Source organism: Oenanthe melanoleuca, chromosome 27 (genome assembly GCF_029582105.1).
Source record: "Oenanthe melanoleuca isolate GR-GAL-2019-014 chromosome 27, OMel1.0, whole genome shotgun sequence".
Classification (NCBI taxonomy): domain Eukaryota; kingdom Metazoa; phylum Chordata; class Aves; order Passeriformes; family Muscicapidae; genus Oenanthe; species Oenanthe melanoleuca.
Window position 1 is genome coordinate 1,203,817 of NC_079360.1, and position 24,398 is coordinate 1,228,214.

At 50.5% G+C, this 24,398-nt stretch overlaps 1 protein-coding gene across 1 annotated transcript in view; it reads right to left on the reverse strand.

The window, feature by feature from the left end:
* The window catches only part of MYO1D (myosin ID), a 159,751-nt gene that overhangs the window by 62,396 nt on the left and 72,957 nt on the right, over positions 1-24,398 (reverse strand). Inside the window, exons 17-20 of the mRNA XM_056512053.1 lie at positions 13,502-13,725; positions 11,325-11,469; positions 10,760-10,864; positions 4,101-4,214 (exon numbers count right to left, since the gene is read on the reverse strand). Of these exons, the coding sequence (XP_056368028.1) occupies positions 4,101-4,214; positions 10,760-10,864; positions 11,325-11,469; positions 13,502-13,725 (588 nt within the window). The remainder of the gene's footprint in view (positions 1-4,100; positions 4,215-10,759; positions 10,865-11,324; positions 11,470-13,501; positions 13,726-24,398) is intronic.

The window sequence follows — 24,398 nt, forward strand, 5'->3', positions numbered from 1 at the left end:
ATTGCTCTCAGCCATTACCTGTTCAGTTTGGATTCAGGTAAGAACAAAAATGTCACTGTGTATTGGGACTCTGAGGCAATGCCACAGTGCTGGCAGATGAAAAATCCACACAGAGAATCCCTAAGGCAGCATCTCCACATGGAGAAACCAGCAGGGCTGACAGGGAGCAGTTGTTTGTCAGGTTGTGCAGAGAATGACAAATTCCTCACCCAGAGCCATGGGATGGTTTGGCTGGAAGGGACCTCAAGGATCACCCAGTGCCACCTCTGCCATGGCAGGGACACCTCCCACTGTCCCAGCTGCTCCCAGCCCTGCCCAGCCTGGCCTGGGACACTGCCAGGGATCCAGGGGCAGGAGCTGCTCTGGGCACCCTGTGCCAGCCCTGCCCACCCTCACTGTAAAAAACTCCTTCCTTCCATCAAAGCCAAATCAGAGCTGGGTTAGCTGCCAGCCCTGCCCCCTGTCCCAGTGCAGGGACAGCAGGAGCTCCAGCCATGGCCAGGCAAACCTGGCTGTGGGAGATGGGCAGAGATTTTCCCTGGCTGAAAACCAGTTTGTGTTGTGGCAGCATCAGCTGACTGTCTCCTGTGAGGTCTCCATGGAAACACCACCCCTGAGGATGCTGCTGTGTTGACAGGGCACTTGTGAGAGCTGACAGGGAGCAGCACAGGGAGCAGCAAGGAATTCCAGCCCAGTTCACCTCTGCATGGGAGGGATGATCCCTCTTCCCAGAGAACATCCATCCAAAAGTAGGACAGGGCTGCCCCATGGATTCACATCACTGCTGCTGGCATTATTGTCCATTTGCTCCTCAAAAAACCTGCAGAGCATTTCAAACAATTGCTCTTTTCCCAAAAGGAAGGAATTTCTCTATCACTGATCAGCTCCTTCCACTGCTTCCCTCACTTGGTGGAAAGGCTCCCATGAAAGGAGGGATCAGGCACAGAAAAATGGCAAGAGTGTGCAAGGCAGCTCAGGAGTGGAAAGACAACCCAAATATAAACATTAGGTAACAAATATAAAACATAACTACACCAAGGAACAAACAACTGCTCCACAGGATTGCCTGTTTGCCAGAGTGAAATCTGAGAAATCCTGGCAAGAGAAATACAAATGGAGGGGCTTCAAATTGGAAGAGAATAGGTTTAGATTGGATATTAGGAAAAACTTCTTCCCTGTGAGGGCCCTGTGAGAGCAGCTGTGGCTGCCCCTGGATCCCTGGCAGTGTCCCAGGCCAGGCTGGACAGGCCTTGGAGCAGCCTGGGACAGTGGGAGGTGTCCCTGCCATGGCAGGGGTGGCACTGGAGGGCTTTAAGATCCCTTCCAATCCAAGTTCAATTCCATTATTCCATGAAATATTTTGTGTTCTGTGTATAAATCCAAGACAGCCCAAACCCTCCTCTCCCCTTCCTGAAGCTCAGAGGCCCTGGATCCACCAGCAGCATCAGCTGGGCTGGGCAGGGCTGGGCATCTTCCCCAGGACACAGGCACAGGCTGTGGCCAACAGAGCTGGAATTTTACACCACAGGATCCAGCAAAGATTGTTTTAATCCAATTTCCATCTTGGAATATCACCTTGACAAGCTGTATGGGTCAGCAGAGGATCTCTTGGACCCATCCCTCCTGTGCAAAGCAGTCCAGGAGCCCTGGAATCCCAAGGACTCCTGCTCAGGTCAAAGGAACTGTCTGGCCAAGAATCCCTGGGGTTGGTTACTGAAGGGAGTAACTGCAGATCCACCAATAGAACTGATTTATAGCTGCAGAAATGTGAGAATTCTCAGAGCAAGAGGCCTACCTGCACAGCCCATTAACTGCTCTTGTCCTGAGGAACTGCAAAGCAGCCACACGACCAGCACAGAGCCAACACAGAGCCAAAATACAACCAAAAATACAACCAACATTAATCCAAAAATACAACCAACACTGATCCAAAATACAGCCAAAAATACAGCAAGCATTGAACCAAAAATACAACCAACATTGATCCAAAATACAGCCAAAATTACAGCAAACATTGAACCAAAAATACAACCAACACACAGCCAAAATTCAGCCAAAATAGGCAACACAGAGCCTGCCCTAGGGCTCTCTGCAGGAATGGATGTTTTATTTTAGACACACCTTTTATTGGTAAAAAAGCAACAATTACTGACATTTCTTAGTAAGAGATATTCTGTGAATAAAGTGAAATTGTACCTGACTTGCTCACCTCTAATTTTTAAGGTATTAAGGATTTCAGAGGCAAATGTTCAGGTGATAACTGCTGTGGTCTTGTGCTGCTGTAACTGTACAATCTGCACCTTTACACCCATCAGGCACACACTGTTCTAAACCTGTGATAAACAGATTTCTCTCTCCTTAGCCCTGCAGTCAGTGAATTTCAGTGACCTGGACACTCTGGTTAAGGTAAAGGTGGAGAAACCAATAGTGAGAATCCTGATGGACAAAATCCCACCTTGTCCAGGTCACCAAGAAACACCTGTCTGGGAGCACCTGGAAATCAGGTGTGGAAAACCCCTCTGCTAACAGGCTGTGAGTGTGTGGGTGTCTGAGCTCTGCTGGGAGGCTGGGGGTGTTTGCACCCTGCTTTGCACAGGCTGGGGGTGATTGTACCCCAGTTTTTACCATGCTGGGGGTGATGGCACCCCAGTTTTCACCAGGCTGGAGATGTTTGCACCCTGCTTTACACAAGCTGGGGGTGATTGTACCCTGGTTTTCACCAGGCTGGAGATGTTTGCACCCTGCTTTACACAAGCTGGGGGTGATGGTACCCCAGTTTTCACCAGGCTGGGGGTGTTTGCACCCTGCTTTACACAAGCTGGGGGTGATTGTACCCCAGTTTTTACCATGCTGGGGGTGTTTGTACCCTGCTTTACACAAGCTGGGGGTGATTGTACCCCAGTTTTCGCCAGGCTGGGGGTGTTTGCACCCTGCTTTGCATGGGCACACAGCTCCTGGCACACAGCAGGATGTGCTGCCAGCTCCCTGAGCATGGAGACACCAGTGCTGGGACAGAACAGCAGCCAGGAAAAGCTCCTGCAGCTGCTCAGGGCAGCTTCCTTTCAAAACAAGAGGCACTGCCATGGAGACACTGCTGCTGCAGCCAGGATTCCTGCTGGGAACAGAACTCCATGGATCCACTGCTGGGTGCCCAGCTGAGGCTGATGCCCAGCAAGGAGGGCAGCAGGAGACTCTGAACCCAACATTATGGATGCAGCCAGTGCTAATCATCCCCTCCACATCTGCAGATGAGATTTCACTCTCACCCTGATCCCATCCCTGCCCTCCCAGCAATACAGAAATGCCAGGTTTGTCATTTCTCCAAATGCAAACACCCCAAGAAATCCATGCAGGGCATTTCCAGCAGCCAGGCAGGCTCTGGAGGCTGGAGATAACCAGAGCACTGTCACCTCGGGCTGGGGGAGATGAGCAGGAGCTGAATCCCTGCTCCAGGATCCTGGGGAGCAAAGCTGAGGTGCTGCCCACCCCCCTCCATCCCTGATAATCCACAGCCTGGCAGCTCCATCCTGCTTCCCCCAAGGCCAGACCTCACCATAATTCTGAGTTTAGCTTTGGTAAGATTTACATTAAACATGAACAAATAGAAGAAAATGAAAATAAATAAATTCAAGCACAACCTGAAGGACCAAACAAACCCTCAGAGACATGGGAATAGTGCCATAAGCTGCTGTGAAATACTAACACCTTCCAAGGCCAGGATCCTGCACACAGCAAAGAAAATGAAACAGGGAGGGAGCAGAGAAGTGTAAGAGGCAGTTTGGGATTTAGCTTTTATTTTATGCACCCAAATTAAAAGCTAATATGATCATAGAATCACAGAACCATGGAATATCCTGAGTTGGAAGGGACCCACCAGGATCATCCAGCCCAGCTCCTGGCCCTGCCCAGGACATCCCAACACTCCCACCCTGATGCTTTGGTGTTGCAATAACTGCATTGTAACTGTTATGAAGACATTAAGTATATCAGAAACTGCAACCCAATGACTTTTCCCATTTTATGGATATGAAAATGGAGCTACAGAGTAGAGACACTGTCCTGAAAGAGCCCCAGATGAAGCTCCCCAGAGCTGTACTCACATTGTAGAGGGGGATGGTCTTCATCACCTTGTACTGCCTCATGGGGTCCATCTTGTACAGGTGTCTGTCAGTGATGAAAATGGCCCTGTCCTCCACCTTGTTAAAGCGATTCACCTGCAGAGAAACACCTTGTCAGTCCCACTCATCACTGCAGCAACACAGCAAAAGAAACTGTGCAGTCCTAAATGCCAAACTCACACAAAAATGTCCCAACTTACATAACAGTACCCCAAACTCATACAAAAATACCCCAAAGTCACAAAACATAAACCCTAAACTAACAAATAGCCACAACTCACACAAAAATACCCCAAACCCACACAAAAATACCCCAAACCCACACAGCACCTAGACAGGTTTTCTCCTCAGATCTTGGACCAGTGAATAGGGAACATGGTCCCTACAATCCCATTTTACAAACAGAGACAGAGAAGCAACATTCCACAGCAGAGCTGTGGCACCCTGGGAAGTTCCAGGGCTTCACTCAAACCAAGGGCAGATGCTTCCCCAGGCACTGTCCCAAGCCCAGCCTGTGTCCCCACATCACCCACGAGCCCTTGGCACCCTTTGGTCCCATGGGGAATCCTTGCCCTGCAGAGCAGAGCCAGGCTGCACCAGGGGCTGCCACAGTCCAGACCTGAGCCTTTGTGCCATCCTTGTTCTGGTTCTGTCCCTCCATCCCTTGTCCCAGCCCTTCTCCTGGAGCCCCTCTGGGTCCTGGCAGGGGCTCTGAGCTCTCCCTGGAGTTTCTCCTATCCAGTGAACACCCCCAGCAGCTCCACCTCACCCAGGCTGGTGGATGCCCCTCAGCACTAAACACTCACCAGGCAGGATGCAAAGTTTTGTGGGAAGTGCATAAGAAAGTAGGACAGAAAGTAGAAATTGTTTCTCACTGAGGCAAAAGCAGAGCCATCGATGTATCACAGTCAGAGAGATATTTATTAATCAACTGAGAAGGGGAGACAAGGGCAAGACATGATGAGAAGGATGAACATAAATAGGATTTTCCAGGGTGAAATCAGGAGAAAACGGGAGAACTTAAATATCCTCAGTCAGGAGGCAGCAGAGTGACAAAGTTCAGAGCAGATAAAGGCAAAAAATGCAAATTGGGGAGCTCTGTGACAGCTTTACATTAACTGCACTGACTCAGAAAAAGCAACTGAGGATGATTTCAGACAGCTCTGGAGAGATCTTGGCACAAAGACATGAGGCAGTTCAGAAAAAGCAGGATGTTGGCATAGGAAAGGAATTACATGGAATAATGTCCTGGGAGCCAGGGGCTCACCTGGAACAGCCTGTGAAGGACCAGGGTGAGTGGGAAGGAGACTCCAGTGGTTCAGAGAAGGTGAAGAACATGATTGAGGGCCTGGGAAGTCTCACAGGAAGAGATGCTGAGTAACCAGGATTATTTTAGGAAGCAGATGAATGGGAGAAAAAAGCCTAAAGGCTAGGAAACACTGAATGGCCCAGAGAAAGTAGATCAGGAGTGCCTGGAGCATGTTGGGCTGGAGTGAGCAGCACCCTCAGCCAGCACCTGGCCAAGCTCTGGGCTCACCATGCTCCAGGTCCTGGCAGCTGAACCAAAGTCCAGCCCCTGGGGCTGGATCTGCCCCTCAGAGCTCAATCAATGCTGGGGCCATTGATGTACTGGGATTTGTCTGAAGAGTCTGACAGTGAGCACTCCCTGTGCACTGCCATGGCCCTGCCTGGCTGCTGTCCATGCCCACCCTGCTGACAAAGGAGCAGATTTCTGTGCTGTGACACCAGAGCCACCCCAGGGCAGGAGGCCCTGTGGCTGCTGCCTGGGAAGCAGAGATGGGAAGCAGACTCAGCTTTCATGGAGTCAGAGAGGCTGGAAAAGCTCTCTGAGGTCACCGAGTCCAACTGTTCCTCCAGCACTGTCACTGACCCCTGTCCCCAAGTGCCACATGGCTTTGAAACCCCTCCAGGGATGGGGACCTCACCACTGCCCTGAGCAGCTCTGCCAAAGCCTGATAACTCTTTCTGTGAAGAAATTTTCCCTAATATCCAATCTAAACCTCCTCTGCCCCGCCTGAGCTGTTCCCTCTGCTCCTGTCCCTGTTCCTGGAGCACAGCCCGACCCCCCTCACTGCCCCTCCTGTCAGGAGCTGTGCAGAGCCACAAGGTTCCCCCTGAGCCTCCTTTTCTGCAGGCTGAGCCCCTTTCCAGCTCCCTCAGCCCCTCCTGGGGCTCCAGCCCCATTCCCTCCCCTGGGCAGGCTCCAGCCCCTCAGTGTCCTTATCCTGAGGTGCCCAGAACTGACCCCAGGACTGGAGGTGCCCCAGCAGTGCCAGCTCAGGGCACAGTCACTGCCCTGCTCCTGCTGCCACACTGTTGCTGATCCAAGCGAGGTGTCCCTGGCCTCTGACACACCTGGACTCACCTTCAGCCACTGCTGACCCAAAGCACCCCAAAGGTGTATTCCAAGCCAGTGGAATATTGTGAGAGTTCTATAGGCATGTTTTAAATTCCACTCCTTTCTCGTGGCTCCCTCTGGGTTTTAGTATTAAAATTCAACTAAAGAAATGTACCAAAGGAGAGGCCCAGCAGCTCATCTCACATGAGGAGCAAATTCTCATGTCCTTCCAGCTCTTTTCAAGCAAAGGAGACTTCAGGTCCTTGTGCACCTACAGTGAATTTATGTAAATACTACCTGCTGTAGGTTAAAGTAAAACCAGTCCCACTGGGGAGCAGGCACAGAAGGGACTCACACACCAGTGCAAATATCATACTGGGCTTGTAGGAGTAAGGACAGGCCTTCTGTTCTCAGCTCAGCTCCCCTCCCCAGAGAACAGCCCTTCCCAGCATTGTGTTCTCTGCACCTTCTGGGCATTCTGTATTTTTATCTTGTTGATCCAAATGCGAATCAGTCCTGATTTAGCTTCCTGACAAGCTTGTGGGAGAAATGAAGGTCTGGCCTAGAGCTGAAAAATCTTCAAGGAAGATTTTTTTTCAGGTCTCTGTCAGAGGCCTCTGGACACCGCAGGCACCAGCCTTTGGAGGGATGATCCTCTCAAGGGAACCTGGTGCCACAAGTGACAAGGGAAAAGTGGGAAGAAAAGCCTTATTCTAAAGAAAATAGAGAGAGAGAGAGTTGTTTCCTAGGTGATCCAACAAAATCTGGAGGTTTGCATGAAATATGCATTCGGTTTCTCCTAAGGCAAAAATCTTGAAAATTTCCTTTGAAAAAGTGAAGAGCACCACAATGCTCAGAAAAGATGGATTTTTCCATAGGCAGGAATGACCTGTACCTACTGCAGGGAAGCAACCACACAGTCCATTCCTCTCCCCCAGCAAGGCTTCAAAGCCTGTTCACAGCCCTTCTGTAAGAACTGCTCCAAACACAGCCCCCCCTTGTTATTCAGCTCAAGCCGTGGAAACTGGGGCCCTCACACAGACAAAGAAAACTTTACCAGCAGCTCAAAATTTGAGAGCTGTTCCTGGAATAAATTTACTTTTTAGACTTAGAAACATAAAATTATTGAGGTTGGAAAAGCCCTCCCAGCCCACTGAGTCCAACCTGTGCCCAATGCCCACCTTGTCACCAGCCCAGAGCACCGAGTGCCACGTCCAGGGCACTCCAAACCTCCCTGGGCAGCCCCTTCTCATGCCTGACCACCCTGTCCATGAAGTTCTTCCTGATCTAGATTCTTCTAGAATTCACCTGATGAATTCACTAGATCAGTGTCAGTCATCAGCTGACACCTGACACTGTTGTTGACAGTCAACAACTGCTTCCCAGTGCTTTGGTGACTCAGAACCTGAAGGAAGCCACAAAGGAAGGCTGATGCTGCTTCAGAAATAAAACATTCAGCCCAGCTCACCAAAGTGCCCTTTAACACCTTCCCACTAACACCTTCCTACCTCAGGGAAGAGCAGGAGCAGCACAGTTTTTGCTCAAGAATCTTCAAATAAGCTGAATCATGAAAACACCACAGATGAACTTGAGCAGCCTTTTCTTGTGAATTGCTGCTTTGCTCAGGAGAATTATTTAAGGCAAGCAATGAAATCACCTGATAATTACATTTCTATAATTCACTCTTCAGCCTCTGTTAAAGCTTCACGTGACCCAGTTTTCAGCAGAGAACAAACACAACCTGCAAACCCACAAGGAGCCAGGTTTAACATGAGAGATGTGACAAATCTGCCCTGAGCACGGGGCCAGGCTGCACGTGCCAGCACCAATGCCACCCTGGGCCAGTAAGGTTTGGTAGGACATGGGGAAGCCAAGGCTAAAGAGAAGAAACTTGATTTATTTGTTAAAAATTCAAAGGGAAGAATGCAGCAATGAGGAGAGATTCTCCCTGCTCCAGCACTGAGGGTGACTGAGGACTGCCCTTACTCTGGGATAAGAGGCAGGATGCCAAAACTTGTATTTCTGACAAGAGAAACACCTTCATTTTAAACAGCTTAGGATGGGAATTGTTTCCTGTGAAGGGCAAAGGGAGGCTGAGGCTGCTCCCAGCTTGTGATCCTGCAGCTGGAGCACAGGGTCACTCCTGTCCAACAGCTCTCACTCGTGCTTAGTCTGCAGATGCAGTGTTTAAGCCAGAACAGATGACCTGAGGAAGTGCCTTGCTTGGAAAGGGAAATGCTAAATTCTCAAATGTCAAATCCTTGTCCTGTTAACCTTCAAATTTCTGCACTGTTTGTGTTCCCTGCTCTGTTACATCAGGCTCTCTTGGGTATTTCCTGTCCATACAAGCAGGAAGAAAAAGGATTCCCTCAGGGAGGGGCAACATCCCCTGGATGGGGTGGCTTAGGTTTGTGACATGGAGATGCTCTGGAGTCAGCAGGCTCACACATTCTTGAGGATGGCACAGTGCTGCAGTCCTGTCCTCAGCAGTGCTGAGACCATGGAATCATGGAGTGCTTTGTGTTTGGAGGGACCTTAAACCCACCCAGTGCCACCCCTGCCGTGGCAGGGACACCTCCCACTGTCCCAGCTGCTCCAGCCCTGCCCAGCCTGGCCTGGGACACTGCCAGGGATGGGGCTGCCTTGCTGAGGGCTCCAAAGCCATGGCAGGAATCCCACCCTGAGCAGGGAACCAAATCCTACCTCTCTGTGAGAAGAAAGCAGCCACAATTTAACTTTTCAAAAGTTAAAGGAAGTTACAAGATAACTTAAAACCCACAAGACTGTAAGTCTATAACTCTGCAATATTTGTGATTTCAGCTGAGCTGCCCTTTCAATGCATCCACAGTCAGTTAAAGCTTTGCCTCTGAGAGCACTGAAAGCCTTTCAGGCTCAGGAGAAATCCACTTTATGGTGGGTAACACCTATTCCATCCCCATTCTGCTTCTACTGCTGAAGAGCTGGCATCTCAGTGCAACAAACCCCACAAAAAGTGGATCTTTCTAGCACAGTCACAGTACAGAAACATGGTCTGTACACTTGTCTGAAGGCAGGAGCTCTGTCCTGCAGCTAGGGAACAGGATAAAGTGTGGATCTGTGCTCCAGGAATCTGCTTTGCCCTGTGCTCGCACAGGAGATTGTCCTTGAGAGCTGAACCAGGAGCAAGAGAAACACAAGGACTTAAAGGTTGGAGAGCTGCATGACAGTAAACAAGATAAAACTCCCACACTGTGTTCATCACACACAGACCCCCAGTGACTCCCCTCAGCATCATTCCATCCCCATGCAAACCCACAACTCCCTTCAGCACATCTCTAACAACTGAATATTGTCCTTTCTACAGTTATTCCAGTTTAGCCAGAAACCACAACTAGAATCAGTTCATTAAATTACTTAGAGGAGGAATTACTTTGTTTTCTGCCTAACCTGTAAAAAAACAGAGGGAATTCTACATTTCTCTGTCCCTCAGGAGGTTCAGCCTAAGTGCTGCAAGGTTGGAAAGAGGAAGTTTGGATTCAGACTTGCCTGTTCCTCCTTTAATCCTGTGAACTCCGTCCTCACAGAGAACGTGGTCCCAGCAACACCAAACTCCACTGAAATATTTTTGCTTGGAAAGCAATTAGAGATTTCTATTTTTATAAACATGAATTGCTGTTAAAATAAACAATACAACTCACTAGCATTTGCAAAGTTTTATTATAAATTGAGATTTTGTGCTGCAGAATGAATTGTGGAGATCTGCAGAATCATAAGTAGTAACTATGCACATGGGGACCAACTACAAATAAAAAGAATATACAGCTCCTTAAAAACACCTGAATATGCACAGCACTGGCCTGCCACTAAAATTGAGTTTGTCTGTTGGCTTTGAAAAAATCAAAATATCCTTCCCTGACAGATATTTCAAACCAGCATAATTAAGAGCTGCCCACAACAATTAAGCAATTCTGTTTTTTTAATTAGTTGTTTAAACCTTCCAACCAAATTAACAAAAAACCCCATGCTGCCACAAAAAATTGCAGAATGAAGTGATTTTATCATGAAATCATGGAATGGTTTGGGTTGAAGTGTTCTTAAAGACCATCAGTTCCAACACTCTGCATGGGCAGGGACTCTATAATTTATTTGTGCCTCTGACACGGTGAGGCCCCAGCAGCCACCCAACCTCGCTCCACCCAAGAATCCCTGCTGCAGCTCCTTGGAAGTGCTGTGAAGTGCTGCCCAAGCAGGCCCAGGGCTGGCCCCTGGCTGCCCAGCCCCTCCAGCCCCCCAGCCCCGTTACCTTGCGCACGTGGCACGAGAAGAGGATGCTCATGTACTTGTCCTTGCGCTTCAGCTCGTTGGCCACAGGGGTGAAGGAGCCCGAGCTCTGGGGGCTCTCTGGTTTCTGCAAGAGCAGAGACAGGCTCAGGACCCTCCTTGGGCTGAAGGAAGAGGGGCTGGCAGTGGCAGGGCTGGGACACAGCTCCCTCCCTCCTTCTGTGCTTTGGGAAGGCAGACGTTGACACACCAAACTGCTCCAAAGGAAGATGGAGTAAAGGGAAGCAATCAAACCTGCCTAGAGAGAAGTTCTTTGTTCCTGCTCAGTCTCTGCTGTTTTCCATTCTATCCAGCATTTTAGTTTCCAGTGAAGTCTGGCTCTGCCCATTTGCAGAGCCAGCTGATGGCACTGCTTTAATGCTGCTGGTGCTGCTCAGGATTCATAAGAATCACTCCTAGTGCAGTGAAGTCAAGGTTTTGAACTACACAAACAGGAAATTTCCAAGTGCTTCCCCTCCCAAGAAACCAACGCCCGTTTTGCCGAATTTGCCCCTCTCAGCAGCCCGGGCCCAGGTCCCCTCACTCACCAGTGCGATGTAGTTGCCCTTCCAGGCTCTCTGGAGGCCAATGTCAGCCCTGTGGCCCTTCAGCAGCTCCATGGCAGCGACCTTGGCCCTCAGCTGGGGCAGCAGCTCGGGGGGCACGCTCCGGATGAGCTCGGCCGCTCTCCACCTGCACAAAGCAAGGCCTGGCTCAGCCCCAGCACGGAGCTCACCCAGGAAGGGCTCCTGCTGCCAGAGCAGCACCACGGGGACACCCTCCCAGTCCTGCCTGGCCGTTCCTAAAGCTGCAAAGGCCAGCTGATGTTTTAGTCACATCTCACCTCCAATCCTGACAGGTCCGGGTGCCACACTCCCTATCCCACACCCAGGAGTCACCAATGGTGGATCTGTTTGCAATAAAGTATTTGCAAGCTCATTTTTGGTCTCCTTTATAGCAGCATTGTCCTCTAACAGCTAAATTTGGCCCCTCAGTTCCAACTGCACCATGGAACAGGGCAGGGCAGCTCATCCAGTGCTCCACACCACACCCCAGCCTTCAGCAGCAGCACCAGAGCTCCAGGATTACTGCTATAAAAAGGCTTTTTAGCAGCTAAAATTCTGTAGTTCTAATAATTGAGCTAATTCTGAAGGCAGGACTCTCTCCCCAGACAGGCTGTGGGTGGATGGATGTCTCTCCTGAAAGAGACAGCTGGAGAGAATAACAAAGCTGACTTGATCTCGAGCTGCTGGAACTGCCCTCCCAGCTGATGGCTGGACAGGAGGTCTCTGAAGGCCCCTCCAGCCAACATTTCTCTTGTTCAGCCACTCTCAGAAGCCATCACTTCTCCAATTGGATTGTACCTACTTTGCCTACAGCTTCCCAGAGAAAAAATCACCAGCCTTTAGATAGTGGGAGGTTTAATGAAGGTACAAACACCTGTTCTGCACACAGAACATGGGTGACAAGGGGAACATCGCTCATTTTACTGCAGAAAAACACTGGCTTACTATGAGAAGTCTTGAGGAAATTGAGAAAATTTTTTTCCTCCTCCCCCTCATCCAAGAGCAGCTGCTCTTTGTTTTCAAAACCAATCAGAAAGGCCAGGAAGGGACCAAGGAAGGAAACAACGTTTATCACAATGAAACAATCTGGCCTGGTGGCAGGTGCTCTTGCCCATGGCACGGGGTGGAACTGGATGCACTTTAAGATCCAAACCATCCTGAGATTCTGTGATTCAACAAAAAATCTTTCGATCAAAATTACCAGAATTATCAGAATTATTCAAGGGCATGAAGCCAGCAACACTCAAATCCTGTCCTTCAGGCAGAGGTCCCTGGGACAGGCAGTGGGTGTTCTGTGCTGTTCTGTTCTGTTCTGTGCTGTGCAGTTCTGTTCTGTTCTGTGCTGTTCTGTTCTGTGCTGTTCTGTGCTGTTCTGTGCTGTTCTGTTCTGTACTGTTCTGTGCTGTTCTGTGCTGTGCTCTCTGTGCTGTGCTGTTCTGTGCTGTGCTGTTCTGTGCTGTGCTCTGTGCTGTGCTGTTCTGTGCTGTTCTGTGCTGTTCTGTTCTGTGCTGTGCTCTCTGTGCTGTGCTGTTCTGTTCTGTTCTGTGCTGTTCTGTGCTGTGCTCTCTGTGCTGTTCTGTTCTGTGCTCTCTGTGCTGTGCTCTCTCTACTCTGCTGTTCTGTTCTGTTCTGTGCTGTCCTGTGCTTTGCTGTTCTGTTCTGTGCTGTGCTGTGCTCTCTGTTCTGTGCTGTGCTCTCTGTGCTGTCTGTCTGTTCTGTGCTGTTCTGTTCTGTTCTGTGCTGTTCTGTGCTGTTCTGTTCTGTGCTCTCTGTGCTGTGCTTTGCTGTTCTGTGCTGTGCTCTCTGTGCTCTGCTGTTCTGTTCTGTGCTGTTCTGTGCTGTGCTGTTCTGTTCTGTTCTGTGCTATGCTGTGCTGTTCTGTGCTGTGCTGTCTGTGCTGTGCTGTTCTGTGCTGTTCTGTGCTGTGCTGTCTGTGCTGTGCTGTGCTCTCTGTGCCCTGCTGTTCTGTGCTGTTCTGTGCTGTGCTGTGCTCTCTGTTCTGTGCTGTGCTCTCTGTGCTGTGCTGGTCTGTTCTGTGCTGTGCTTTTCTGTTCTGTGCTGTGCTCTCTGTTCTGTGCTGTGCTCTCTGTGCTGTGCTGTGCTCTCTGTTCTGTGCTGTGCTCCCTGTGCTGTGCTGTCTGTTCTGTGCCGTGCCGTACCTGTGGTAGATGTCCTGCAGAGCCTCCTGGAAGCGCTGCAGCACGCGGGGCGGGCAGGGCCAGGCGATGCTGCGGCCGCGGTCGGGCAGCAGCCGCACGTCGCGGAAGCGCCGCAGCAGCTCGCGCAGGTACGCGCGCACCTTGTGGCGCCGGTAGTGCCGCACGATGGTCAGAGCCGCCCGCGTCCGCCGGTAGCGCAGCCGGGCCAGGGTGCCCCTCCACACCTGGGGGACACACAGCAGGGGCTCAGGGTGAACACAGCATGGGATCTAAAGCATGGCTTCTATCTCCATCTGCTGAAACCAGCTGGGGCAGTGCTCCTTGTCTCTGGGGAATATCTCCTGCTAAGAGCCATCTGCTAAAACCAGCTGGGCAATCATCTTTATCTTTTCCTCAACCCATCCTCCCTCCAGGAGATATCTCCTGTTAATGGCCAGTGAGTCCCAGGGCATGACTGATAAAATTCCATCATCCCACTGGGAGATGCTCCAGCCAGGGGAGCAGCCAAGCCTTTCCTACCCAGATAAAAACTGAGATTTGGGACACCAAGGAACCTTCTTTCCACTGGATTCCAGAGGAAAACCAGACCTTTCCACATCATCCCTGGAGCTTCAGAGGAAACTGCACCTTCTCCAGGAGCACTGCTCCAGCTGAACCACATCTGCCACTGCAGGAGGATGCAGCCACCATTGAATGGGACTGTGCCAACACCCTGACTGACTGACGGGTGTCAGCTTGGATTCTGACTCTGGCAGGGTTTGGGATTGTTCTTTGTAATGCTGCATTTCTATTTTAATTTTCCTAGTAAAGAACTGTTATTCCTAATCCCCTATCTTTGACTGAGAGCCCCTTAATTTCAAACTTTCAATGATTTGGAGGGAGAGGTTTGTATTTTCCATTGCAAGAGAGGCTTGTGCCTTTCTTAGTAGACACCTGTCTTTCAAACCAAGACACAAGGACAGCAGGAGAATTGTTTTCTATCCAGACTCTTCCTGTATTACACAGATTTATAATTTTATTTCAAGGGAAGGGACTTCCCAGTGGCAATCAAATTCAGGTAGAATATGACTGAAAAACACAGTGTTTCTGACTGAGATCCCCACGTAAGAAAGGCATGGACCTGTTGGAGCAAATCCAGAGGAGGCCACAGAAATGATCAAATGGCTGCTCTGGCTCTTCTCTGCTTTGGGGCCAGGCTGGAAGAGCTGGGGTTGCTCACCTGGAGAGCAGAAGCTCCAGAGAGAGCTCAGAGCCCCTTCCAGAGCCTGAAGGGATCCAGGAGAGCTGGAGAGGGACTGGGGACAGGGATGGAGGGACAGGACACAGGGAATGGCTTCTACTGCCAGGGGGCAGAGCTGGATGGGATATTGGGCAGGAGTGAGTGAGTGTGGGCAGGGCTGGCATAGGGTGCCCAGAGCAGCTGTGGCTGCCCCTGGATCCCTGGCAGTGCCCAAGGCCTGGCTAGATGGGGATTGGAGCAGCCTGGGACAGTGGGAGGTGTCCCTGCCATGGCAGAGGGTGGATCTGGATGGGCTTTGAAGTCCTTTCCAACCCAAACCATTCTATGATTATGTGCTGAGAAAATTATTGAGAAACAATTTTAACTCTGATTAAGAAAAAGATTGCTCTGAAAATAGCTTGAGGAATATCTATTCTGGTCATGTGTGGAAAAACAACTAAATATGCAAACCAAAGGATATCCCCCAAACTTCTGGGACGGGGCCCAGCTTCTCCAGTGTCACTGTGAGCTGTGGTTACGCCTGGAGAGCACCCCATGCAGAACACAAAGCAGCTCCTGAGCTTCTCCTGGCACCCCTGCCAGGGGACACTCTGGGAAGTGCTGCTGGAAGTGGTGCTGGTTCCAGTGCTGACATGACAGTGACAGTGACAGTGCAGGAGAAAGGAGGCAGGTGCTGCTTCCATCCTATAGCCAGAGGAATGGACATTCCTGAGCACCTTCCTCAGGGATCCCTCCCCACCTGGACTCACCCTCCAACACAACCCACCAAGCAGAAGACTGTATTTTTTTTCCCTTGCAGAATTTAACTGGAAGGATTATGAGCCTCCTGCACCTGCCAAGAGCCTCCCTGCTCACCATGGTCCTGTCACAGACTTTATTTCCCTCTGAGAAAGATCCCACAGCACTGCTGGTGAACATCAAGCCTTCTATTTACAGAAGGATTAATTAATTACCCAAGGCAGTTTTCAACACGACAGTTGCTTTGTGAAGCTGATGTCAGAGGTTCTCCTGACAGCTTCACTGACAATCCTGCCATGCAGCCAAGAAAAGCTCATGCAGCAACCAGTGCAGACCTGTGAGAGGCTGCTCCTCTCTAGACATACCAAGCTTAAAGAGAAACACAGAGATTTTGGGTCCCAAACCGTTCAAAAGCAGATAACTCTCTTTCAACCTCTGTCAGAGTTCTCCCTGTTCTCCTTCAGCCTCACTGTCCCTGTGGGGGACACAACCCATGGAGCTCTGGCAGAGCCTGGGCAGCTGCTTGAGCCCCCAGCACTTTATGGAGCATCAAACTCACCAGTGGAGCCCATTTCTGCTCTCACACACCAGAACAGAGCCCAGACCCTGCACAATCCTGCCCACATAGAATCACAGCATTATAGAATGATTTGGGTTGGGAAAGACCTGAAATATCCTCCAGTGTCACCCCTGCCATGGCAGGGACACCTCCCACTGCCCCAGCTGCTCCCAGCCCTGTCCAGCCTGGCCTGGGACACTGCCAGGGATCCAGGGGCAGCCACAGCTGCTCTGGGCAGCCTGTGCCAGGGCCTCACAGGGGACAACTCCTCCCCAATATTCCCTCTATCGCTGCCATTCCCTGTGTCCTGTCCCTCCATCCCTTGTCCCCAGTCCCTCTCCAGCTCTCCTGGAGCTCCTTCAGGCCCTGGAAGGGGCTCTGAGCCCTCCCTGGAACCTCCCCTACTCCAGAGGAGATGGAAAGCCTTCTAAGGGCAGAACTCCCCTGCCAGTGGAAGGTGTCCCTGCCCGTGGCAGGGGTGGGACTGGGTGCTTTGTCCCTTCCAACCCGAACCACGCTGGGACTCTGAGAACACCCCAGCACACCCAAGGTGACTGAAGGCAATGAGCTCTGTACCAGCCTCAGCCCCTGCCAGGGCTCTCCCAGGGAGGGAGAGGGAATAGAGAGCATTGCAGTGCCTCTGGGAACAGCTGGGGAAGCAAGGCAGGACAAGGGGCAGTGAAGGGAAAGGTGAGAGCAGGAAGCACAAAAGCCACAGCAGAAACCAGAAGTGCTGGACTGAGGACACCAACCAAACCCAGAGAGCTGGGACCCAGAATCTTGTCCCTGTGTGCAGATAAAATAACAAACAACATGTTCCTTATTTATTCCTTGAGGCCACTAGGCAGCCAGAAGGCAGCAGCCCCTGCACACGTGCTGTGCTCAGCAGTCACTGCCACCACCCTCGGTTCCCGCTGCGCTTTCAGCTCAAGGCTCGAAGCTTCCTGGCTAAACCAGACTTGCACAAGGTCTGGATTTCACCCAAAGTGTGTAAGGCTGGATGAAAGCTGGCACTTCCCTGTCTGAGGGCAGAGCAGGCTCTGAAACTCTGAATTTGACAGAATCACCAGCTCGGATCCAAAAACTGAGCACCCAAACAGTACTGGGTACATTTTTTAAAGAAAAGCAAAGATTTGGATTACTTGAGATAGTTAAGCATAGACTGAAGAGGCATAAAATGTACCTCTAATGGATGTATGGACAACAAACAAAATCAACTGGGCAAAACCCTACTGCCAACTTCTCATTTCTTAATTTAGTAAGAACAGAAATGAGAAACAGAAGGGCTGCAGGATGAAGTGAAACAGTCCTTGTGTGTTACTGGGGATCTCAAGAAAAGAACACACAATAAATCCGTGTAAGCTGCTCAAGACTTTGCAGAGCTTCACTTCTGTCAGCTGTTCCCTGGACCATCTGAGACACAGAACAAGGTCTTGATTTTGCTTCCTTGGGCTGGAAGCAGACATGCTGTTGAGGGAAGTTTCTTGCTGTGGTTACTTTTCCACCAGTCTGACATCCCTGGAACAAAGGCTGGAACAGATTGCCCCGATGTTGTATCAGCTGCATCCCTGCAGAAATTGGCTTCACAGCAAGAGGTGTCACAATTGTACAAACACTGGCCTCCCAAATCCAATTATCCAGCCCAGGCATGCCCCTGGCTACACACACAGCAAACTATTAATGAAAAGCATGTTCTCAAATCAAGCTGTCATAAGTGGAGAACCCCCTGCCAGTGAGGACCTTCCACAGCATCATGGCAGTGCCTCAAAGGTGAGGAAACAGTCAAAGGGAAGGACAAACTTCACCCAGGGAATGGGGGACAAATATTTTTTATATTAATTGTTTTTCTTTTCCACTGCAGGGCTCATTGCAGCTCAAAGCATCCCCTCAGTAATGCTGAGCTGCCATGGTGACCTGGCTGCCTGATGGTGCTTTCAGAAACACAGAATGGTCAAACCTGGGGACAAGAGGAGGTGACAAAGCAGGAAACTCCCTGCTGGGCAGGTACTTTGTGTAGCTGTGAGCAGCAGCATATAGACCAGACAAACAAGGATTACAGAACCTTGGAATCACAGGATGCTTTGGGTTGGAGGGACCTTAAAAAACATCCAGTTCCAACCCTCTGCCTTGGGTAACCCACCACATCCCAGGTGGCTCTGAGCCCTGCCCAGCCTGGCCTTGGACACTTCCAGGGATCCAGGGGCAGCCACAGCTGCTCTGGGCACACAGTGCATTTCCAGAACAAGCAGCTCCAGGATGCTGGAGTGTTCCTGCCAACTCACACCTTCCTCAGGTTTGAAGAGCTCTACCCAATGCACCTTTTCACTTCTCCCCCACCTCCAGTTCATAACTCAAGAACATTGAGCCCTATAAAATGAAATTAAGCACATCAGTTTTCCAGAGGGAAGTTTACATGGCCTGTGACAGATTCTCCTGTTGCAAAGGCACTGCTCTATTGTGTCTTGGGGGCCAAGGAGGACCAAACCCCAACAGAAGGATTTGTGCATGCAGGGCTCTGTTCTCTCCTTTATGCCTCTGCACCCAAAGTAAAATCCAAGGGATTTTCATGCCCAGTTCCAAAGGGATGCAGCAGATCATGCTGCTGAGACGTGACAGCCACAGGCACCTCATAATTCCCACTTCAATCCAGACACATCCAGCCAGCTGGGGGCTTCAGAACTTGGATTTGGGGAGTCCTTACAGCCAGACTAAACCAGCCTGGGATGGCAGAGTTCTGTGTTATCTCTCCCACAGGCAAGAATAAATTCATACTTCCTTTTCCCCCTCCTGTGGCTTTCCCTGCTGGTTAACCTGATTTCCCATGGGAATGAGACTGAAGATCACCCTGTCCCTACCTGACCTCCTGAGATTGCCCTGACAGCTCACAAATCCCGAGCCAGCTCCCACCCAAGCTGACAGAGGAGCAGCAGCCTCCAAGAGGCAAAGCCCTTTATCTTTCAGGAAAAATCAGCCACAGAGCAGGAGGAGCCTGAAATCAGAGTGACATTGCTGGAACAGCTTCAGCTCCAGCTCCAGAGCCATCTGCCTGCCCAGATCCCAAATCCCACCCAGCACACCCAGAGCCACCGACGCCAGCCAGGCCCTACAGGCAGAGGAGCCCGGGGGGGTCTGGCAGCATTCCAGAGGGATGGGGAGGTGGAAATGTGTGTGGGGCATGAGGGAGGGGGTGGAGGATGCCATGGCTCCCAAAAATCCGGTTTGATGCCAGTTTTCCAAGTGACCTCTGTGGAGCAGACTCCAAGGCACTGTGGCACCGATGAGAGCCCAGCCCAGGGACAGAGCAGGAGCAGAGGGACAGGACATGCCATGGATTGTCCCTGGGAGGAGACAGGGCAGGGGAGGGGGAGAACCAGGGGCATGTGCAGATTCCTCAGTGTGAGCAGGCAGGGAAGGGCCCACGAGCAAACCACAGACACAAGAGCAGAGACATAATGATGATTATGTTGAAAATGGAAAGAAAATGAGGGTTTTTTTGGCTTAAAAACCCCCCCAAAGAGCATCATAAAACAAACAACAAACCAAACAACATTCCCCCATCCAGCCCCCACCCATGGTCTCTCCTCACCTCTTTCAATACCTTTGCCTTCTCTATGCTTTGTCCTCCTAAAATTCAGGGGAGGAAAAATTAAGAGAGCATTTGAAATCAGGACTAAAGGGCTAAGAGAGGAATAGAGAAAAAGGAAAAGGTTGGAAAAACAAAGTCTGAACACAGTTCAAACTCCTGACCATTCCAAAGAATATTTATTTCTACAGCTGCTCCCAGTGAGGAAGTTCCTTGCTGTTCTTTCTTCACTCTCCAGAGACCTCTACCAATTCCACAGCCTTTAAAATGAGATGTTTCATACAAACACCAACCATGGAATCCCAAACCCCTGTTGGAAGCCTGCCACAGCTTTCCTCCAGCCCCTTTTATTCTCTCAGTCAAGGCCACTCCAGAGGTGGAAGTGACCCCTGGGGACATGAACAGCTCCAGACCAAGGGATCTCCTCCTGCACAGCCCTGGGTTCAGTGATCCCAGCAGAGTTCCCAGGGATGATCCCCCTGCTCCCAGTGCAGCAGCTGCTTTGGCAGCTTCTAAAACAGGGACTTGCACAAACAGCATTCAGCCATGGCAAGAGACACATCCCAGGGAATTTTTTTCTAAAGAATGTTTAATTCACGTGTTTTTTGATTAAAATTTAATAAATTAAAATTCAGATGAATGGCAGGGGAGATCTGAACACACCTTTGGAACCAGTTTAAAAACCTCACTGAACTTCCAAAGGAGTTTCTAAGATTAAAGAAACCTCACAGATCACATCCATCACCTCAGCAGAACATAAATCTTCCACATCAATCTATGCATTACAGTCCTGTCTGCAGGCTGCAGGCTGTTCCATGCTCTGAATGTGCCATTAAAAATGAGAAAAAATGGGAAGAAAGAAAGGAGAACAATTAACTGGGCTCTGCAGAGCAGAGGGAAAGGCAGGGTGGGCCCAGGATGCAGCGACTGCCTTGCCTGTACATCTCCCATGGAGAAAGGGATAATCTAGATTTGACCTAGATGCTGCAATCCCTGCCAGAGCAGAATCCCACACAGCTCCCAATCCAAACACATGAGCGAGCAAATGCATGCCCAGGATTCAGCAAACAAACCCAGCTCAGCTAAATTAAACCCCAGAGTTGTATTTTGGAGCAGTTCTGCAAGGGAACAAACCTTGGAAAACTCCTCCATTCCAGCTGCACCACAAACACCTCCTCCCACCACGCTCCTTGGGCCCAGCCTGGACTGCTCCATGATCAACACCCCATGGTTTGCCCTCCAGGCAGCCCAACTGGTGAGAATCAAACCAAGCCCACGGTTCAGGCAGGCACAAACCCCCTGCCCAGCTCTGAAGGCTCTCACAGGGCAGGGTTATTAAAGATTTATGTGCAGTGCAGAGGAGCTGCACATGCAGCAGCCACAGGGACTTGGAGAAATGCTTCCATCCTCAGTGACCCCAGCCCTGACTGCCCCAAAGAGTCACCTCCTCACAGAGCAGGGGGGTGTGGAGTGGTTCAGACCTCACTCACAGCCCCAGTTCGTGATCTGCCTTTTCCTAGTTTGAGTGAATGCAGATCCCATAAAGGTTTGAGGCAAAGGGTGTAAATCAAAGGCTCCTGTTCTCCCAGATCACCTCAGAGAGCAGCCAGGGGGAAGAGCTGCTGCACTTGCTAAGAGCTGTTTTCTCTTTTCACATAAGCCAGCTGAACAATGTTCATTCTATTGCTTTGCTTAATAGCAACAATAGTCCACAGGCTGGAAAGAGAGAAGGGTCCCCCTCCAAGATTAATTAGCTGGCACTAACAAGAATGTGTTCAATAATGAACATAAAAATCACCAAAGGAGCCATGCTGCAGCAGGTCTCAGCTGTGGGATGCAGTCACACTCAGATCCAGGTTCCTGCAGCTCCTTCTGCAGCTCAGCCTGTCCCGTGCTCTGGGACAGGGATGAGATTCCCAGCCCTGGGAAAGCTCCCAGCCATCCCCTCCATGAAGCTGCTGCTCCATGGGTGCCCTTTGTGGTGTCCCATGGGCCTGACAGGTCACCTTGTTAATTCTGGCTGCACCCTGAAGGATTTCCTGCCTCTGGCAACACCAGGAATCCCAGAATCTTCTGAAGGAGTCTACAGCCCTGCACAGACAGCCCAGCAATCCCACCCTGTGCATCCCTGAGAGCATTGTCCAAATGCCCCTGGAGCTCTGGCAGCCTTGGGGCTGGGACCACTCCCCCTTCCAGGGAAGGAAAATGTGGTGCATTTTTTGCCTCAATGCCTTCACTGGAAGCAGACAGGGATGCTCCTGGCACAGGGAAGGGGAGCAGCACAGGAGGAACTGTGGGATCAGTCAGTGCTGGTGCAGGGGATGGAGCCAGCTCTTCCTCCTTCCCTCCACCTGGCCCTGGCAGCTCCCAGCCTCTGCTCCTCAGGAAGGAGCCACAGCTTCTCCTGCCACAGCTCCTCCCTGCCAGGGGAAGGAGAAGACAACTCGGTATCAACAGATTAAGGGAACTGCCAAAGCTCCAGTAGAGAAGTTTTCAGCCACCAGAACAAAACTGCTGCCATCAAAAGGAGGCAGGAACATTCTCTCATGCCCTGAAAATTCAAGGGAGATTTTCCATGTTGAAGGTATTGAACTACAGGCCATTTCCTCACCTTCAGTGTTTAGTGCTGATAAAGGCTGCAGGGAGAACAAGAAGCACAGAACAACCTCCAAACATGGTGAAATTAAATTTCCTGGGACACTTCTCATGGGAAGAGAAGACTGGTGTCCACAGAATGGTTTGGGTTAGAAGGGACATGAAAGGCCACCCAGTGCCACCCCTGCATGGGCAGGGACACCTGTCACTGTCCCAGGCTGCTCCAAACATCCAGTGGGACTGAGGAAGTGTTCAGGAGAGTTGGTGCACCCTGGCCCTGCTGCTCTCAAGGCACTGCCTGGCTGTCACTGCTGGAGACACAACCATGGTGTCCAAGGACCTTCCATGGACTGCAGCTGCAGCAGCCTAAAACTTTCATGTACTGAGGGAAAAACTCTCACCCATTGAGGGAAAAAATCCTACATCTATTGAGGGAAAAGCCTTCATTCATTGAGGGAAAATCCCTACATCCATTTAGGGGAAAACCACACATGTATTGAGGGGAAAACCATATATCTATTGAGGGAAAAATCCTCTATTGAGGGAAAAAAAGCCAAACCAAACATCTATTGAGAGAGAAAAATAAACCCTACATCTGTTGGGGGAAAAACCCCTACATTTATTGAGAGAGAAAACCAAACCCTACATCTCCTGAGTGAAAACACCCCTGAGTGAAGCAGTTGAGGATTCAGCTCCATCTCTGCTCTGGGGAGAGCTTTTCCAGAACATAGCAAACACAGGGAAACCAACCACACCAAGACCTGGGAAATGTTACAGACACCACTAAGACATGCCATGCTGCTAGGGACAGCAGTTTGAGTTGTGGGGAAAAAGAAATGAAACGCCCATAATGACAGAACAGCTGGGGTTGGAAGGGAGATCATGCAGTCCAACTCCCCAGCACACTTCAGCAAACCCAGATAAAGCACTGTACTCTTATTTTGCCCTCAGATCCCCATAATGAGCACAAGTGACAAACTCCCTACCAGAGACTGTGATTTATCCCTTAGTGTCCCGTTGGGAATGAAAATCCACACAGAAATGTTCTTGTTACTGGTCCCCCTCATGTGGCCCTGGTATTTTTGCTATCCCCTGATATCCAGATCTTTCCCAAGTTCTGGTCACTGACCCCTAATTGTGCTTTTTGCCCTTTTTTACACAATTCAAAGCAGGCTTAAAGACACCTTGAGGTGCAGCGGATCAGAACCTTTGAAAAGGTGGCAAGCTCAGGCACAACAGAAGCTCATTCCCTCATTGCCATGATAACAATGTGGAAGCATCAGCAGCAATAGCTGAATCTGCTCTTCCCAATTTGCCTGTGGTACACATGGATGAGCATTTTGAGAATTTTTTCCTCACCAGCTGTGAAAGCCAGAGATAGAACCTGGAATGATTTACAAGATTGGTTTAACCAACTCATCAGAGCACAAATATTCTCAGGCTCAGGGAAGAGTCTGGGGTTTTCTTTGTGTGTTGTTTTTCTCCACCTGTATTGGAAATAATAAGCCAAGCTTTAAGGTGACTCCAAGAGCCATGAAGCTCCAGGTGTCCAAGCTGGGACACCAGATCCTGGAACAGGCTGTCTCCCTGCCCTCCATACTCTGCTGGACTGTATTTTACCGTGGTGCACACTCACAGCATCCTCCCTGCTCCTCTCCTGCTCAGCAATAATGGATATTAACATTTGTTTAGGTTACAGGGTGTTCATACAGCATTTCCTGGAGCAGAGGGACATCAAGAAGGTATCCAGGTGTCTCCATGCAGCTGCTACTGAAAGGGCAGGATCCAGCTCTCCTGCTTTTCCCCTACAGGCAAGTCCCCAGTTCTCACCAGCATGACCATTCCTCTGAAGGCAGCTGAGCTGCTGTGGGGCTAAAGTGACAGAAAATTCCCTCTTTTCTTTGGGATTTTGGTAAGAGGCAAAGAATTTTTAAAATGCATTTTCTGGGGTGGGCAGGGTGGATTTTTTGCCTCAATGCCTTCACTGGAAGCAGACAGGGATGCTCCTGGCACAGGGAAGGGGAGCAGCACAGGAGGAGCCGTGGGATCAGTCAGTGCTGGTGCAGGGGATGGAGCCAGCTCTTCCTCCTTCCCTCCACCTGGCCCTGGCAGCTCCCAGCCTCTGCTCCTCAGGAAGGAGCCACAGCTTCTCCTGCCACAGCTCCTCCCTGCCAGAGCCTCT